We start from the raw sequence: 19,390 nt of genomic DNA, 5'->3' as shown, positions 1-19,390 counted from the left end.
TTGCAGTGTATGTTTGCTGGCATTCAAACAACATCCGTTCTTTATCTCTGTGTTATCCTCAGGAGAGTGAGAGATAATTCATGGTCACCTGGTTGAAATAGTGCTTTTCTTCAGGGGACTCTCAGAGGAGCCCATTCCTGCTGGGCTGTTTGCCTGTGGCTAAACAGAAATGTTCCCCGCTGTTAGCCACGAGGAGGGGGGAGGGTTGAGGGGGTAGCCACGCGGTGGGGGGAGGCAAAATGCGACCTTGTAACGAAAGCACATGTGCTATGTATGTAATGTTAACAGCAAGATTTACCCTGAAAGAGTGTAGTCACTGTTTTATAAAATGTGTCTTTTTAAATACCGCTGTCCCTTTTTTTTTCTCCACCAGCTGCATGTGTTTCAGTGATCACAGGATCTTCTCCCTCCCAGAGGCTAGTGAAGATTAGAAAGAAGAAAAAAAAACGCACTCGAGATGAAATGCTCTCCGAGCTCATGCTGTCCTCCCGCACTGACAGAGCACAGACGAATGCGTGGAGGCAAATAATGTCAGAGTGCAGGAAAGCACAATATGACCGGAAGGAGAGGTGGCGGGCTGAAGAGAGTAAGTGGCGGGCTGAAGACAGGGCTGAAGCTCAAATGTGGCGGCAGCGTGATGAGAGGAGGCAGGATTCAATGCTGAGGCTGTTGGAGGATCAAACCAGTATGCTCCAGTGTATGGTTGAGCTGCAGCAAAGGCAGCTGGAGCACAGACTGCCACTACAGCCCCTGTGTAACCAACCGCCATCCTCCCCAAGTTCCATAGCCTCCACACCCAGATGCCCAAGAACGCGGTGGGGGGGCCTCCGGCCAACCAGCCACTCCACCACAGAGGATTGCCCAAAAAAAAGAAGGCTGGCATTCAATAAATTTTAAAGTTGTAAACTTTTAAAGTGCTGTGTGGCATTTTCCTTCCCTCCTCCACCACCCCTCCTGGGCTACCCCCTATTTGAGTGATGAATGAATAAAGAATGCATGAATGTGAAGCAACAATGACTTTATTGCCTCTGCAAGTGGTGATCGAAGGGAGGAGGGGAGGGTGGTTAGCTTACAGGGAAGTAGAGTGAACCAAGGGGCGGGGGGTTTCATCAAGGAGAAACAAACAGAACTTTCACACCGTAGCCTGGCCAGTCATGAAACTGGTTTTCAAAGCTTCTCTGATGCGTACCGCGCCCTCCTGTGCTCTTCTAACCGCCCTGGTGTCTGGCTGCGCGTAACCAGCCAGGCGATTTGCCTCAACCTCCCACCCCGCCATAAACGTCTCCCCTTTACTCTCACAGATATTATGGAGCACACAGCAAGCAGTAATAACAGTGGGAATATTGGTTTCGCTGAGGTCTAAGCGAGTCAGTAAACTGCGCCAGCGCTCCTGTAAACGTCCAAATGCCCATTCTACCACCATTCTGCACTTGCTCAGCCTGTAGGTGAACAGCTCCTGACTACTGTCCAGGCTGCCTGTGTACGGCTTCATGAGCCATGGCATTAAGGGGTAGGCTGGGTCCCCAAGGATACATATAGGCATTTCAACATCCCCAACAGTTATTTTCTGGTCTGGGAATAAAGTCCCTTCCTGCAGCTTTTGAAACAGACCAGAGTTCCTGAAGATGCGAACATCATGATCCACCAGAGCTTGCAGCACTATTGAAAAGTACCCCTTGCGGTTTATATACTCGCCGGCTTGGTTCTGCAGTGCCAAGATAGGGTTATGGGTTCCGTCTATGGCCCCACCACAGTTAGGGAATCCCATTGCAGCAAAGCCATCCACTATGATCTGCACATTTCCCAGGGTCACTACCCTTGATATCAGCAGATCTTTGATTGCGTGGGCTATTTGCATCACAGCAGCCCCAACAGTAGATTTGCCCACTCCAAATTGATTCCCAACTGACCGGTAGCTGTCTGGCGTTGCAAGCTTCCACAGGGCTGTTGCCACTCGCTTCTCAACTGTGAGGGCTGCTCTCATCTTGGTATTCATGCGCTTCAGGGCAGGGGAAAGCAAGTCACAAAGTTCCATGAAAGTGCCCCTATGCATGCGAAAGTTTCGCAGCCACTGGGAATCATCCCAGACCTGCAACACTGTGCGGTCCCACCAGTCTGTGCTTGTTTCCCGAGCCCAGAATCGGCGTTCCACAGCATGAACCTGCCCCATTAGCACCATGATGCATGCATTGGCAGGGCCCATGCTTTCAGAGAAATCTGTGTCCATGTCCTGATCACTCACGTGACCACGCTGACGTCGCCTCCTCGCCCGGTATCGCTTTGCCAGGTTCTGGTGCTGCATATACTGCTGGATAATGCGTGTGGTGTTTAATGTGCTCCTAATTGCCAAAGTGAGCTGAGCGGCCTCCGTGCTTGCCTAGGTATGGCGTCCGCACAGAAAAAAGGCGCGGAACGATTGTCTGCCGTTGCTCTGACGGAGGGAGGGGCGACTGACGACACGGCTTACAGGGTTGGCTTCAGGGAGCTAAAATCAACAAGGGGGGTGGCTTTACATCAAGGAATATTTCAGGCAGGACTTCACGGAGGGTTCCAATAAGAAATGGTGCACCTAAGTTGTTATCCTTATTGGAACAAGGAGGTTAGTCTGGCCTCTGATTGATACATGGCTAGATTTACCTCGCTGCACCTTCCCTGGGAGTGACTGCAGTGTGACCTAGAGGAATGAGTCCCCTAGATGGGGGAGGAGGCAAATGAGTACAAAACAAATCTGGTCTATTTCTTGTTTTGATCCACTCCATCTATCTTTTACATCTTTGGCTGGCAGCAGACGGTGCAGAAGGACTACATGCCATCCACATCTCATGGCTGCCCGGCAGAAGATGGTACAGTACGACTGCTAGCAATCCGTATCGCCTGCCTGCTCACCATAAGACGGTTCAATAGGACTGACTGCAGGACTAAAGAGAATGACCTGGTCAAGTCACTCCAAATTTAGTCCCTGCGCCCATGTCTGCCCAGGCGCTCCCAGCCGACGTGGCCAGGAGCACCTCGGACATGACGATGACGGCTACCAGTTGTACTGTACCGTCTGCTGCCACAAGGCAATGGGTTGCTGCTGCTGTGTAGCAATGCCGTACCGTGTCTGCCAGCACCCAGGAGACATATGGTGACGGTTACCTGAGCGGGTTCCATGCTTGCCGTGTTATGGCGTCTGCACAGGTAACTCAGGAAAAAAGGTGCAAAACGATTGTCTGCCCTTGCTTTCACGGAGGGAGGGAGGGAACGGGGGCCTGACGATATGTACCCAGAACCACCCGCGACAATGTTTTAGCCCCATCAGGCATTGGGATCTCAACCCAGAATTCCAATGGGCAGCGGAGACTGCGGGAACTGTGGGATAGCCACCCACAGTGCAACGCTCCGGAAGTCGACTCTAGCCTCGGTACTGTGGAAGCACTCTGCTGAGTTAATGCACTTAGAGCATTTTCTGTGGGGACACACGCACTCGAATATATAAAACTGATTTCTAAAAAACCGACTTCTATAAATTCGACCTTATTCCGTAGCGTAGACATACCCTAAGGCTTTCTCTACACTAGGAAATTTTGTGGATAATTCCAACCAGTTCAGTCGTAGCAGTGAAAGTATCTTTTTAGCCAAAGCTCTGCTAGATTCCAGATTATAACAGATTGTGATTAAACCTGCTGGTGTAAAAAGTGTCAGAAGCTGCCAGAGTCTTGTCTGTGCTAAGACTCCCTGTAGTGCAGCTGAACAGGTGTAAATTGTCTTCTAAAATTCCCTAGTGTAGATAAGGCCCTGGTGACAACTTGACATGCCATCTGCCACTGAGGCAGTCAGGCACGTCGAAATTTCACACACAAAGCATTTGGAACACTGTTTTGTGTGGCAGTGCAGGCCATGGAGTGTGGATGCATAATCTCTGGAGAACCAGAATCACGTGTAAGGAGACTCGCTCTCTAAAAATGTCAGTAGAATTTAATAAAATGTCAATATGATTTATTAAACACTAAATAGAGGCGCTCTGTACTACTTCTGCAGTATAGTTCTCTCTACCCCCACCCCCAATGATTTGATCAGCTCCTGCCTAACCTTGATGCTCCAGTTTGGTAGTAACGGGGCCATCCCTATGAGTTCCAGATGGGTACCTTGGTTCTTGGACTCTCCAAGGCTGAAATTGCACAGGCAGCTTACTTGGCTCAAGCGTTATGGTGGGGAAGGAATAGCACCTTGTTTCTCTCTCGTATCTCCTATATCGGAGGTTCTCAAACTTCATGGCACCATGACCCCCTTCTGACAACAAAAATTACTACACGACCCCAGGAGGGGGGGACCAAAGGCTGAGCCCACTCAAGCTCTGCCACCCTGGGGGTGCCAAAGCCCTGAGACTTGGGCTTTGGCCCTGGGCTCTGCGGCTTGGGCTTCGGCCCTGGACCCCAGCAAGTCTAAGCCAGCCCTGGTGACCCTATTAAAATGGGGTTGTGACCCACTTTGGGGTCCCAGTCCACAGTTTGAGAACCGCTGTCCTAGATTCTTGAGTCCTCCCCTTTGGAGAGAGGGTATGTTCCCATTGTTCACAAACTTTGAGCCTGGATTAGATATTTATTCTCCAAACTGGGTTAGTTGACAGCCATTATAGTTGAACTGACTTAGATCAAGTGTGGAGAAGCCACAAGCTCAGCATTGCTATTAACCACCCTCCTGGGACAATCACGCTGCTGCTTATTAATGTCTATAGGTTAAACAGTTTTAACCCCCTCCTCTGTGGACCCAGGAATTGGCTTACCTAGCTGTTGAAAGGCTGATGTAGATGCAATTAACTGGTTTAGTTAAACCAACTTGGAGGACCGCTGCATTGTAGGAAGATTCTTTCCCAGGGGTCGTAGCTGTTGCATCATATTTGCATAGCATGCATGGAACAAAAATAAAACTAAACACTCTGTTCTTCTGTTTGTATTCAGTTTACGTAAATGAGTCAAAAGAACTCAGGATAGTTTGGAGAAGCACTGACCAGGAACGGCCCAGGAAGTGATGAGGAAGAGAGAGGGACTTGTAGTGTTATCTGATGCTGCCATCAGTGTACACTGGGAGACTTTTGTGTTGCTTTGCAGCCGTGCATCAAAAAGTTTTTTTTTTAAAACTCAAGTGTACCTTTTATTGATCTAAATTCAGCCTCAAACAAAGGTGAAATAAAGATAGTTGTGTGAAAGTTTCTGTGTTGTGATGGTTTATAAAATATTAATTCCTTGAGATGAAAGAGGGATTTTGTTTTAACTTTAAAAACGCCTGCTTTTACAATTATCATGCTGTTCTGAGTAATCACTGTACCCTTTCCTTCTTCACAACCACTATCTTAGTTTCACAGGTGGAATGTATTTAGGGTCCCAGCTGGGCTCATTTCATGTCATATATCTCGCAAAGGTGGCTGCCCTAGTTTAGGTGCATGGATCAAAATGCAGACTTTTGTGGGTGCTAAGCACTTCTCAGTGGGGCTAGGTTTCCAAAAGTGCTGACCTCCAATTTAGGTCCCTAAATATAGTGGTCAGATATTCAGTATGGGAGCTGCATTTTGTTTTACATCTGGCCCTTAGATTTCATTATTCACTTCATTTACCTAAATATCTGGACAAAGGGATTTCAGCGCAGAGTTACTAACTTTTACCTCTTGGGGGAGACAGGAAAAAGAAATGAAAACTAAATTTGCAAAGCAGAACGTGAGCTTGTCACATTTTGTTTTCAAGATGTGTCCCATTTTGCAAGCAAGAGTCAAAGTCTTGTCAGCTGAAATGTTTCAAAATTTTTTACAAATGTACAGGAAATATCGGATTTCTTTTTGCGTGTTTCTGGTGGGAAAATTGTCTATTTGTGAAAGTGTGATGGAAAACAAAATGAGTAGCAAAATGAACGCTCACTAACTGAAAATGTTCGCACCGTGTTTCTCAAAATCATGGCTTTCACACAGCTGTTAACTTTTAGTTTAAACCAATTACTTCCAACATTTTTTGGTGCTGTGACTCTCTTGAATCACTGCAGCTATTTGTTTTATACTAGTTTCTAGAGTTCCCAGTAGAGATCAAGGCACCATTACACTATATTCTTGTGAAAACACATACAGTCCCTGCCCCAAAGAGCTTACCATCTGAATAGATTAGCTAAAGGGTAGAAGTAAGGCAACAGATGGAGAATTGAGGCACAGAATGCTTGAGTGGTCTAGAGATCATGGCAAAGGAGTGTGGCAGAGCCAGGGATTTGACTCAGATCTAAGTCCTGGTGTATTATCCTTTCTCCCTACTCAAACACTGGTTGACTTAATGAAAAAATCAAGGCCTTTCTATGCGTCCACAGGTTGACTTTTAAATATCGTCTGCATCAAATTTAGTATTAGTAGTTCCTTTTGCTGGAAACATTGACATGAAATAATATAAAAGATGCAAAAGACCTATTAAGTCAGGTCATTCCCTGCAGATGTGGGATACATTCCTTATCAGGGGGTTTATATCTGATGTTAAACGAATACTTCATCTTAGCCAAAAGGGCAAGATGCAACAGCGGGAAGTAGTGAATAAACTGCTGGGGGAGCGGGGAGAGTTTTCTTCTTTGAATCATTAATAGCGGCAGGTGAGTTCATATATAAAAGTACCCTTCACAGGTAAGTATGAGCTATAGTGAAGGGCCATGTGTACGCTCAGGGTTCTGTTATGGTAATCATAAGAGCAAAGATTGTTAATTCTTCTGGTCAAATTTGCAGTTGCAAGAGAAACCCATTTGGAAACCATTCTGGAACTGTTAATGACTGAGTCATTTCACAGATGTGAATACAGTTTATCAGGGTTAAAGTGCTGTAAAAGTAGGGTGGTTTTCTCACACTCTAAAGTGAACTGAAATCTAGTTTTGATTGAGACCCCAAATCATTAACAGAATTGTGTATATTTAAATTAGACACAGCTGAAAGCAAGATTTGACCTCTTTTCTTTCCATGCGAAGATCCAAGGACTGAGTTCTTTCTCTTGCAACTGTTTATACATTTACTAATCTCTTTCGGGACTGTGTGCTTACCAGGGGATGTGCTATTAGGCTGTATCCATTTCTGACTGCTATTATCTCCAGGTATCACAGGGAGCTGTGGTTTACTTACACTACTTTAGGTGTTAATATTGCTCTTTGGCATGGACAACACTGAGATCTTGGCAGCCGAAAGCTTTTCAATTCAGTTTTTGAATGCATCTTTATCAAATGAGCTACAGCAGTTTGCTCCTACGTTATAGCACAAGTGGCCTTGTTTGCCAACACACAAAGAAGATGTTGGTTGCAGGGCTCATTTGAAAATCGGGCCCCTACAGACTAATCTGAAGTTGAGATACTGCTCTTGCATAATGTACCACTAACCATTCTCCCCTAATAGCTGCTGGACTCAGCAATCGTTTTGAGTCTCTGGAAGATACTTTGCTTTGCTTTATGGGTGTCACGTGTTGTTCCTTGACACTGCATAACCCAGGGAATTACTCTTGCCTGGTTAATTGTGGTTAAACTCCTATCAGCACTAGATCATTAAAAACTAACTACAACACAGAAAGAAAGATACAATAGGGCTTTTGACTTCAGGTGTTTACAGCTTGACCCAGCCCATCCTACCACACTTATGCCAATATAATCAGGGCTTTTTGGTATGAGTCATATAAAAACATCTCAGTGCTTCAGAGCCAATTCTGGTACTTATGGGTCACAGAGCAAGCTGGTTATGGAGTTACAGCAAAATTCTTATTGTTGGAGACAATATTTCTTTTGCTGCTCTGGCCCATTGTCCTGCTTGAAATGAAGTAGTAAAGCAGTCTTACACCTTGCTTGAAAAGGCAGGCAATGGGGTTGGTGTTTAATTAGGTCACTGCCTGTCTTTTTACATCATCCACACAATGGGTAACAGCAGGGCTGTATAAAGAATGCCAGAAGATCTACCCTCTGTCGCTGGGTATCCGAGCATAATGCATTTTTTCTTCTTTTTCCTTGGCTTTGTTTCATGTTCCTTTAAATTTAAAAAAAGAGGGGGAGGGGGAATTTAATTGGTGCAGCTATTTCAGTAAATTGTGCACCTCTGATTTATAGAGAAGTCTCAACACTGAGTCTTTCTTTTGATGTATGATAAAATGCGTCAAAGTTGGTTTGATTAGAGCATGGGAAATTCCGAACTAGTGTCCCTGTTAGTTTCAGACCTCCTGCTGCTAGATCTGGCACCTTAAATAACTTCATTTCAGGGTTCATGAGGAAAACACAGGCTATTAAACGTTCCCCTTTTTTGGAGGCAGCTGGTTTCCATTGAAGAAAAATGTGTATTCTAGAAATGTCAAGTCTCATAGTCTTGAGGGAATTAAATTGTAAGAGGAAAAGCTTCCTCGTAGCAGGTGGGAGGCAGTGGCAGTGGGGCGTGTTTATAGAGGGAGATAAAGGCCATATGTACATTGGAAATTTGCCCTGTTTTCAGACACTGGCCTAGCTTGTGCCACCGCAATATCCTAGTATAGACTAGGGAAATGATGAATTGCACTGGTGCAGCTTTACCCTGGTTTCAAGCAGAGGGAAGCCACCTGGGCACAAATGGGGCTTACAGTGGCTTATCCTGTGTATGCTAGAGGTTAGGACTTGGTAGTTTCACCAGTAACTGAAATCCCCAGTATAGAGAAGGCCAAAAAGTGGCCTTCAGCAGAAGAGCATGCCGTCATGTTAACTGACTATTGTCAGGGCTAAATGACGGGGTGGAGGTGAGTGGCTGGAAGCATGTGTAAAGATGCCCTGTGGGTTCATCTGTGGGGGCTGAATGGGAGACCATTGGATCTTAAAAGCAGGACCATTCGCTTAAAGGCAGTAAGTAACTGACTCAAACATCTAAATCTGATCTAGCTGCTAGAGGGAGACAGAGGTGGAGTATTAGCATTGATTACACATGGATGTGGAGTAGGTGTGCAGTTGATGTGGGATGAAGAATGCAGGAGGTAAATAAATGCAAACAGGGGGGTAGGGTGTAGAGGGTAGGTATGCTTTTTGCAAGCTAGTGCTGATCAGCTGGTTTAATCTGTCTATTGAAACTGATTTTGTCTCCAACTTTCTTTCAGGGTTTCCATGGTTCTTATCCCTTTGGACAGTCTTAAAAACAAACAAACAAAAAAACGGGTACCGTCAAGAGGAGAATTTAACAAAGAACTGACTCATGGGGAGCAGAGTGGGTTTCTTATGGCTTATAGAAGACACGGCATGGATCCCCTTCTCTGCCTTCGTAACCTGGATAAAGAAGAAAACAAACAAAACCCAATAACTTAAGACTAGTGGTTTCCAGAGGAAAACAAAACAAAAAACTAAAGTATGCATGTGTGAATGCTGAATTTTAGGAGTGCTGTTCAATGCTACGAGAAAGAAAATACACCAACACCATGGGTTTTTTTTAGAGGTCATTATCACAATTAATTAGGTAGCTGAAAAAGTTTAAAAAAAAATTAAAATGAAAGCCATCTTTTTAAAAGAAAGAATTATTTTGCCTACAGAGCAGTTATAGTTTGAGCAAATGTTTAATTTTTTTGTTTCCTGTTCATAATTTTTTTAATAAGGGACAGAGTGCATTTTTATGGAACTGTCGTGTTTGCTTGCTACAGAACGGGAGCTCGCTTAGCATCTGGGTTCATGCAGTGACTTCTCTTTGTATCTATGTTGGATGTTTTTAATGTGCGATTGGGCCAGCACCCAGCTCTGTCAATTTCAGTGGTATCAGCCGTTTTTAGTTATCAACCTTTTAATCTTCTGTTTTGTCTGTGACCTTAGTGTTATCAGAAACCTCAGTCAAGACCAAACTGTTGAATTAGGATGGGAGGACTCCAGCATTGAGTTAACCTGGGAGGTTCATTTTTCTCTTGGAACTTGAAATATACATACACGTATTTCAGTAAGAAACAGGCTTACAAGAGTTCCAAAGCTGGTCCTAAATGACTGGTATTTTAAAATGCTGTTTTGTTTGTCAAATATTGATGTCCAGTAGCTGTGCCTAGGACAGCCAGGCAAGTGTATCTGTCTTGTGCCAAGAGGAAATTAACTTTCTGTAGCTGTAGTTCACCAAACAGTAATTATAAAGTTATACAAAAGCCATGTCCCTTTAGGTTTAAACCTCACATCCCTACCCTTTTTATATAAGTATAAGTATAAGTTTAATTCCTCTCTCCTGTGATTAAAGTACTAGCTTAAGAGGCAGAGGCCAATTGTTTTTGAATGTAGAGCAAGAAGTTGAATCATCAGCTGGATTCCACAGTAACGCCTTGTATTCTTTCGCCTTTTTACTGGCCTGTAGCTTCTTTGAGGCTCTAGCTTTCTAGATGGGTCTCATCAAGCCTCCTGTTCAGAAGAGGAAGAGTTTTTCTGGACATGAGGGTCACTTAGCTCTGAGCATCCTCGGAGGAATGATAGCCATGTGCAAATGAGACCATGCAGAGCATTTGCGGAGGGTGGTTGAGTTCTGTTGCACACTTTGAGGCATTGGGTCACTGTGAGCCAAGCAGCCCAGGTACTTGGGAAGAGAATGGGTTTTTTGCAGGGGAGGCACTGATTCAGAAACTTGAACCAGGCCGTAACAGCCATCTGCCAAAGATACAATAATATGCAACGTCCCCCATCTTCCTTCTCCAAAAACCCCCATCCCAAACTACCCATTCATGTTGGGAGCTGAGTGTGGGGTATGCCTGCTGGCGAGAGCAATGCAAGGCTTTAGGCTTGCCTAGTTTGCACCCAAGCCCCAGTGTTTGCTTGGTTGACTTAAGCAGGGTTTCATTTTCAGTGCAGTTTCCATGGGCCTTATTCTCCCAGGCATATGGGTAGCTCCTGTTGAGGCTGGTGGGATTGTTGGTATCCTGCCAGGGAAGAATTAGGCCCCTGGTGAGGCATTTGGATACTTGTAGTCTCGAGATCCCAGTGAACAGCTACCCTGATATTGCTCCATTAGTGGATGTTTGATATTTTAGTTGTCTATTAGACACTGGATTTCGAAAGACATGTTCCCTTTTAAGATTGAAAATTTCCCTTTCATCTCTCTCTAAACACACAGGTGGGGCTGGGGACAGGGTTGTAATGGATCGCCCCTTGGATGAAGAAGGTCGGGGAGTTTGGAGGAAAGTCCTGCCTGGCTTATACAGCTCTGGTTGGAGTGTTAACCTGAAGGCTTGTGGTGGGATGGCTGCTTGCTAGACTCGGAGAAGGGGGTGCAGATCCATGTTTGTGCTTTGAATGCAGTGTAGGAGGTGGAGGCTGTATTTGGTTAGTTGTAGTAGTAAGACCCTATATATGTCTTGTAAAATCTCTCTTGCTGTGGGCAAGATATGTTATTCACCAGCCACAATTAAGCAAGTGTGTAAACAGTTATGGTGAAGTGTGGGCGAGGTTTGAACTGTCGTGACGTGCATGCAAGGCATGAGCACGTGCACATCCAATACCCTGCATGTAGCACCTCCCCCGCTTTCCCCCCCTGTGTGTCCCTTCTGGAAGTGTTGATGTTAGTCAAAGTGACATGGCTGCTCATTGGTCTCTTCACATCCGCTTCATCCATCTGTTTGTTGTGTAGAGGAGGAAGGAGTTCTGGGTTTCTGACTGCTGCTGCCAGTGGGCCCAGAACTCGGCAAATCTTGTACCGGCAGGGGCTGCTGTGCGGCCCTCAAAGCCAGCTGTCCTGACTCCCATTTTCTCTTCTGCTGTTCCCAGGCATGTAGGCTTCACCCAAGCAAACTGGCCATGTTTATACCCGCCTGTCACTAATGCAGATTGTATTTTGTTCCTTTTCCTAGAGAAAGCTAGCGTGCACCCCCCATTGTTTCTGTGCCTTCTCCGTCCATTCTGCACAGCTCTCAATGTTGTCTCCTTTCTTGAGCGTGTCTCAGTCTACGGTGCCCTTGTGATTGGGTTGTTCATGGAGTGAAGAAAGGCAGGGCCTGATTTGAGCTGCAGTTGCAATAGGTCAGCCTGTTAACACTGACATATTACAGCTGTTTCCTAGGAAATTGGTCTGGAGCATAAACACAACCCTTATCAGCAGGGAGGATCTCTCTATAAATAACTGCAAAAGGCTCATAACTGTTTCAGGGTGTTGGTTAGTGTGATAATACTCGTGTGATAATGATGGGAAGATGTTTAAATTGGTAATTAATCTGTCTCTTTCTTCTCTCCACTGAAAACTGAGTCCCCTGGTATTCAGCGATGTACCCAGTCCCCAAATTTAAGCTACTATTAAGTTTGCAAAATTTTCAAGAGAGGATTTCAGGGAAGCTAAGCAAAGGTCTCTGGTAGTCATAGTTGGGCTTGAAATTGCACTGCTTTCCTAGGGACAACATTTTCAAGGTTTTTTTGGGTGGAGGGGGCTAAAGTTAGGCACCTAAACCAAAAATAGTCAGATTTTTTTCAGAAGTGCTGAACACCCAAGTTTCTCATTGATCTCAGCAGGGAGAACCTCTGAAAACCAGACTGAATTACATGCCTAATTTTAGGCACTCAAGTTTTAAAATGTGATCTAGGACTCAGAGCCTCAGCAAATGGTTACCTACTTGAGACTGCTGGGCAAGGGAAGAGGCCCAACAAAGCTTGTCCTATGCCATGTTACCCAAGCCAGGCTGGTGTCCCTGACTTTGGGAACAAAGGAGCTGGTACCCACGGGTCTGAGACAGGTTGTAGTTATGGAGGGGCTGCAGTTGGCTATGGGCCCTGCCTTTCCCTGGCTGCTGCTGTTGTGGGGAGGATGGACTTGGAGTCCTGAGAGGGCAAGGCAAATGGAGATCTCTTCAAAAAAGGCAGTTAGAACTTCCAATACATATTTGTTTTTTAAATGGAACCTCGAGCGTGGTGTGAGCTGTTGAGTTTGGAAATGCCTGCAAACCCCTGTGTCTCTGTATCTCAAGTCTGGGTTGCAAATGTATCCTGTCCCATGGCTGGGAAAGCCTGGATAAGCTTTGCGCCCCTCTGGCTGGAAATGTGCTTTGTACCTGGGAAGGGGTGTCTAGCCTGCTTTGGCATGGCAGAGAGTATCTGCTGCCCTATGTCTTGAGGGGTGTGTGTGTGTGTGTGTGTGTGTGTGTTTGTGGGGTGGGGGGAAAGAATGCATCCTGAAACCTCCAGGGTTTGGGAGATGCCTGAGACCCCATAACTGGGGATGCAAGTGCAATCCCAGACCCCGTGGGTGTGAGCATAATTGGAGTCTGCAGAGCTAGGAAATACACACTGTCCCCTGTTTCTGTTGGTTTTTTTTTTTCTTGTGTGAGTGAGTGGTTGGTTCTGCAGCCTGTCTTTATTCCCTCTGGGGGGAGTGCATGTGTAGAACAGGATGGTGTGTTGCCTCGTTGAGTCTGGGAGAAGTCTGATGATAGCACATGGGGGTAATAAAAAAAAAAAGGAAGCTTTTTCCTTTAATGTATAAATGAATATTTGTATGATTAAATTAACACAGAAAAATTACCTTCAGCCGTCTATAGAGTGTTTTATTCAAGGCGCGAATGATTTCTAGTCTTCTGTGACCTCTGCAATGTTTGTTAAATGCACCTCTTTTGCTTCCATCCCCAGATCATTGGGGGTCCCGGGCAGACATCAAAAGTGTGCTGTAAAACTCAACGGTACCTCTCCTTTTCCCATGAATAAATTTTAAGGAGAAAATTTTAAAGGAAATAAATAAATTCAGGCTGCATTACATGCATGAAATAAAACAAATTCCTTTTCCAGTCCAGATATACATACCAACAAGAATAAACACTGGAGGAGGGATCATTTAAAAAAAACAGATGGTTTCACATAGGAGTTAACATGAAAAAGACCTGTTAGAAAGGAGCCCTGATCCTGCAATCTTTTTCAAGCAGGTAGATCCCCGCTCAGGCTCCACATGGATACAGGGTGCCTATGTGGGACAGCTTACAGAATTTGGGCCACTACTTTTTTTTTTTTTTTTTAGGGTGCTAAGGCAGATGCTATGGGGAGAGTACCTTCTCCTAGGGGCCATGAGAGCAAAAGCTCTAGGACACAGTGACTTCAGAGGCAAGGTTGGACTTGGGCCGTCACTAGTCTCTGCCTGTGGCTTTAGGAAGTAGAGATCCTCCCCAAATTCTTAGTGTAGATCAGGTTTTTGTTGTTGGGGAAATGGAGGCTGGAAAAGATGTCGAGACATGGATAAAAGAAGGTGGCGAAGTTATGGTGGGCGACCTGTCTTGAAGTGCATGGAGATACATATTTCCAAAAGCCTATGGTAATATTGAATGCAAAGCCTGCTGAAGGATGGTTTGCTGAAGGCATGTTCTTAACCTCTCCAAGTAATGGCAGAGGCATGGTGCGACAGAGCTGCAATAGACACACCCACCCACAACGTCCCCATAGCTGGGGTCCTCACAACTGATCCGTTAGGGCAACAAAATGGTTTGTGGCTAACAAGACGTTGCCACAAACAAGCAGGACCATGTAGGGGTGTCTCTGCGCTCCATCTTACAAAGGGTTGGTGGCCTTTTCCTGGCAAAGGTGATGTCTTCTGGTTACATCAGTCTTAAGCTGAAGTCTTTGAGTGATTTTCAAGGGTTAGCCCCAAGCAAATCATGCTTTGATGGCCCAGCATAGCTGACAGTGGTAAGCACTCTTACAGCAAGTACATCCAACCTCTTGGGTAATTGCAGAGGGAGGTGAAGTGGGGAGGGAAGGGAAGCAGCATGAGCCACTAGCTGGCAATCCAAAAGTAGTCGTGGAAGAGGTGCAGAAGTCCCAAGTTGATAAGCCTCTTTCATAAAGGGTGGGATATACTCCACCAGCAGATAGAGCGGTCAGAAACTCAACCAGTTCTAGTTGCTTTCTCCCCCTTCCAACCAGCATTCCTCCATCTTCTCCCAATGACCCGTTACTGCGGCTGATGCATTGACTTCAAGGGAGATACACTGATCTATAGCACCCGAGGATCTGACCCATCAAGATTCCATCTGCGTTGGCATTTTGGCTCGTCACCGAGGGAGGAAGGAAGTGTGTGTGAAATTTATGCATTATTAAGGCCTATGGACAATGAGAGACAAGGTGGGTGAGGTAATATCTTTCATTGGACCAACTTCTGTTCATGAGAGAAACAAGTTTTCGAGCTACACAGTTCTTCTGGTCTGGGAAAATGGACAATTATGACTGTCTAGACTGACCTGCATCATGCAAGCCAGAGAATCTCACCCGTTGAGCCTAATGCTCTGCCTATATAGAAGAGCAGTTTCATTGGAGCTATTCACTTGCTTACCTGTGGTTTCATTATTAATCCCTGTGAGAAGTGTCAGTGCAAATTTTTACATTTGAATAAGTGCCTGGAGCTTTTATGCCATTTAACCTTGTTTGAAAGTTTTGCTGGGAACAGACATCCTGCTGCATAGGCCCATAGCTGTTTGTTCTGTGCCTGGAAATGAAATGAAAGGGGTGCTCCAAGGTATTTTCAAATTCACTCTGTTTTTGGCAACACAGTTTACAGAATTTAGAGAGGTTCCCTCCCCACCCCCATCCTTGCTTTTCTTTTCTAGTTATTTGCTTGAAATAATCTGTTTGTCTTTAGGGCTGCAACCTGTCAGGAGTTTATCAAGGCAAGACAATCAGATCACACCTTCATTAACGCACTGTCTTTGGAGCAGGACAAGTAACTCGGGCAATTGCTATAACGCAGATCATTTTAATGAAGCAGTATGCCATGACGCATGCATGGTGGATCTGTGCTGCGGGTGTGGGCAAGGCTAGTGGCCAAGGCAAATAGTTGCAACAGAATCAAGTATAAATTAAATTTTAAAAAAGGGACCCAGGTACTATTTTATCATCAAAACTGACATTCACATTATGCATTGTTTAATCCAACCTTTGTGCTTCAGGGTATGAATTGATAGCTGCAGTGGTCAGGAAGGAAATCCCCCATCTCTAGGTATGGTACTGCCTGGTGCATTACTGTGGGGTAAGGGGACTGTTAGCTTGAGGAAACATTAGTAATTGCTAGGGGGTAAAGTATGGGAATTGAAGGATCAAATTGCTATTCCAGGATGTCAAATTCTTTTGTGTCTCTGGCTTCAGTCACCCAAAACGTTACTCTCTTGCAAATACCTCTGACGGGGAAGGGTCGTTGCCATTATGGAATGATTGCAGAGTGAATGCAAAAGTTTTATCGTAGTGCTTTGTGTCACAGCAGCCCTGGGATCTGCTCGGCCAAGATAAACTACACCAAAATCCCTCCCTGGAGTTAGAAGCTGCAATGGCTTAGCAGACTGAAAGGCTGCCTGGGGTCACAAGTGAAAACTAAAGTTGATGGAGTTGTCATCCTAGGTCCCTGTTGTTTTTTCCTCATGACCAAGTAGGTCACATTTTGGAGGCAGATTCTGAGCTGGTATAAATGGTCACACTTCTATTGAAGTCAACAGCCTATGACAGCTTGCTCCAGCTGAGGATCTACTCCTTGATGCATATTCAAGAGAGGTCCACAAGTGGAAGATCTATGGGCTTTGCCAGGTCAGGAATGAAGTGACTTGACACCTGTGGATACACTTGTAGTGTACATGTGTCCAGCAAGTGCTATTATTCCTTCAGTTTCATGACCACTGAGGTTTCTTTGGTTAGTTTCCCATTTTGCCAATCTCATGTCATTTCCTGAGTCAGGGGTCCTGCGGGAAATAGAGTATGTGATGGTCCCTACTTGATCATAATGGATGTGCACAAGGGGGCTAAATCAAGATTACACAGACCACCTTAATTTTGGTATCTAACTTTCGAATGTTTGATTCTCCAACCTTAATGTTCTTTTAACTTTGTTTCTTGGATGCGCTGTGTGTGTGTGTGTGTATGTATATATATATATATATATATATATATATATATAGTTGTCTATAGCGCCTTACCACTTCTGTGATCCATTTATGTTTCTTGAATGAAATGGATCAGCTGGGAAAAAACCCTCCATTAAATAGAAGTGACTTGTGAAAATCTAATGTTAAATGTTCCATATTGTGTTCATACAACTACTGAGCTTAGTAATGGAAGGAATCTTGACACAACAGGGGAAGCTCTGAGTGAGGAAGCAGATGGCACCTGAGGGTAAAGAAGTAGCATCATTATTCATAGTGCATCTATTATGGCATCGGTTCTTAGCACGGAAGAGTGGCGTGATCTGTTTCATCCCTTGGTAACTTGCCGGCAAAAGGCAAAATTAAGTGAGGCCGGTTTAAAAGGTGTAATTAAAATAATGCAGATGGCAGTACATGTCGTTCTGTTACCACAATACTTTATATTCTTCTATCACTCCTCATAAATCTCAAAGCAGTTTAGAAAGGAGACTCTTGTTATTCCCCACTCTATGGATGGGGAAACTGCAGAACAGCAACATGAAATGACGCAAGTGTTGAGCTCTGATCGCTTGCTCTCAGAGAAAATACTTCGCATGGGTCTCCCCACTGCCCCTTGCGTTCAGTTGCCTTCTAAATGGAGCTGGGGCTTCTGACAGCGGGAGAGTGATGCCAGGCATAGTTAGCAGGGGGACAAGCTAACAGGAAGAAGGGGTTGAGCACTTGTAGCTCCCACGGATGCTGGAATTTTGGGGTGCTCAGGCGTCAGTGATCACTTCTGAACTGACAGCTGAAGTTAAGGAAGGGCTGAGCTCTGGGATTTACTCACAAAACAAGGTAGCTTGTATGGGGGGAATGGAAAAGAACTGACTGGGAATAGCACCAAGCTCTCCTGAGTCCCTTTCTAGTGCTGCCACTTAAGTTAGTTTTTTCTGTCTCATGTACATTTTAAGACATCTGAAATCAGTAGGGGGAAATCTTCCTTAGCACAAATGTATCTTCGAACAGCTTTTAGCACATCCACAATTGGGTTTGTGGGTTCCTTTTTTGTTCCTCTTACATCCTTCCCACAGGCTCATTTAACTGAATTTCTGTCTCTAAAGACATTTTCCTAGGACTTCTGAGACTGAGTGTTGTTTGCGCATGCCCCCTGTCGCCCCTGCCGCTGTCTTTGTAGGCTCAATTGCTGATTGCTAGCCCTATGCTGGGAACATGGTCTAGTGCTTAAAGCATAACACTGGGGTGCAGGAGACCTCTGTTCTCCTTTCCCTGGCTCTGCTATTGCTGTTCTGTATGACCCTTAGGAGGTCACTTTCCCTGTCTCTAAAATGGGGATAATTCTTAACCTTAAAGGCCAAATGTGACAGTGGTTTGTTAATCACGTTTTTGAAAGCATTATTTCTTGGTATTCTGGTACCACCCCCAGTATGCTAGGCTCTGTTCTCAGACAAAGGAGGACAAAATCCTTGACCTGAAGAGCTTGCAATCTAGGAAATCAAGACCTTTTAGTGATTTGGGGCATGGGACCTGGAGGGGGTGATTGGCTAGGGAAGTGAATGTGGAATATTTATTGTCACCAGTTTTCTGTAACAGGGATTAAGAATTGAACCATTTGCAGTGTATCAGAGCAGCCAGTAGAGGGAGCTGAATGCACTTGTCAGTTTGGGAAAACATCCAGACCTGAAATTGCGTTGGGAAACTGGCTCTGCTACATTTGAGGATTTATTTTTCCATTGAGATGGGATGGTGATGTCATTTTCTTACAAATGAAAGCTCTGTGGCCTGATGCCCCTGGGGAAGTATTCCCTATCAAGGGCACCCAGGGGAAATAATTTAGTTTTCCCAGGTTTCTGGGTGGGACTGGAGCCCTGGTGCTCATTGTTAGAGGACCCCTGAGATCTTTGAACCGGCCCCCTTTTGCTGCCAGCAACATCTGGCAGAAGCGTTAAGCAGAGGTGCCAAGCCTATGCTCCATATTGCTGCAGAATCCTGCTTGCTCAAGGCAGGGTCGGGATGGGTGGACAAAGGCCCACCTTTATATTTTTAAATAGGTGACTGGTTGCAAGCTGGACCCAGACAGATGAGCAGAATTTCCAGCAGATTCTAAATCCTGGCTTATATTTCCAGCTGCTGTTGCCGTCCACGTGCGTTGAAGTCTCTGACGCTCAGCCTGCCACTCCTTCTACAATGGGCAGGATTGTGTATGAACATCGGTCCTGTGTCCTGATCCCAACTTCTCCAGGGCTGGAAATGGGGGAGAGATTTTGTATCACTTGATCTAACAGCAGTGGAATCTGTTGTGTACGAGTATTTTAGGGTGCGGCAAGAGGTCTTAGTGAGCAGGGCCTGGGTTGATCTCATGTGACTATTCCGGGAGGGGGCTCGTGCTCTCTTAGAAACGAGATTCTGCTACTTTGGCCCTGGCGTTGTACATTTTTATGAAGTGCTAGAGGAGGCTGCAAAGCAGCTGCATCACTCAATGATTTATCACCATCACGTTGGGAGAGCAGGGAAATGCCCAGCTTGTGTTTCAAGCCTCCTACGATGTAGAAGTTATATGGATATGCTGCAGGGAGGGATTGGGG

The 19,390-nt window shown here is 45.2% G+C and overlaps 1 protein-coding gene across 6 annotated transcripts in view; it reads left to right on the top strand.

Annotated features, from left to right (window-relative positions):
• ILRUN (inflammation and lipid regulator with UBA-like and NBR1-like domains) overlaps positions 1-13,443 on the top strand; it is a 55,179-nt gene extending 41,736 nt beyond the window's left edge. For 2 of the 6 annotated variants that reach the window (XR_012155845.2, XR_012155843.2), the window contains 2 exons: positions 4,941-5,163; positions 9,084-13,443. Coding sequence is in view for 3 of the 6 variants with exons in the window: in XM_073320237.2 (XP_073176338.1) it covers positions 374-897 (524 nt within the window). In the remaining 3 variants the exon portion in view is untranslated. The other 4 variants (XR_012155844.2, XM_073320238.2, XM_073320237.2 and 1 more) reach the window with 3 other exon arrangements.
• Positions 13,444-19,390: the final 5,947 nt, after the last annotated feature.

Source organism: Lepidochelys kempii, chromosome 21, assembly GCF_965140285.1.
Source record: "Lepidochelys kempii isolate rLepKem1 chromosome 21, rLepKem1.hap1, whole genome shotgun sequence".
Classification (NCBI taxonomy): Eukaryota; Metazoa; Chordata; order Testudines; family Cheloniidae; genus Lepidochelys; species Lepidochelys kempii.
Note: the sequence above shows the minus strand (reverse complement) of the source record. Positions and strands in the feature narration are given on the sequence as shown.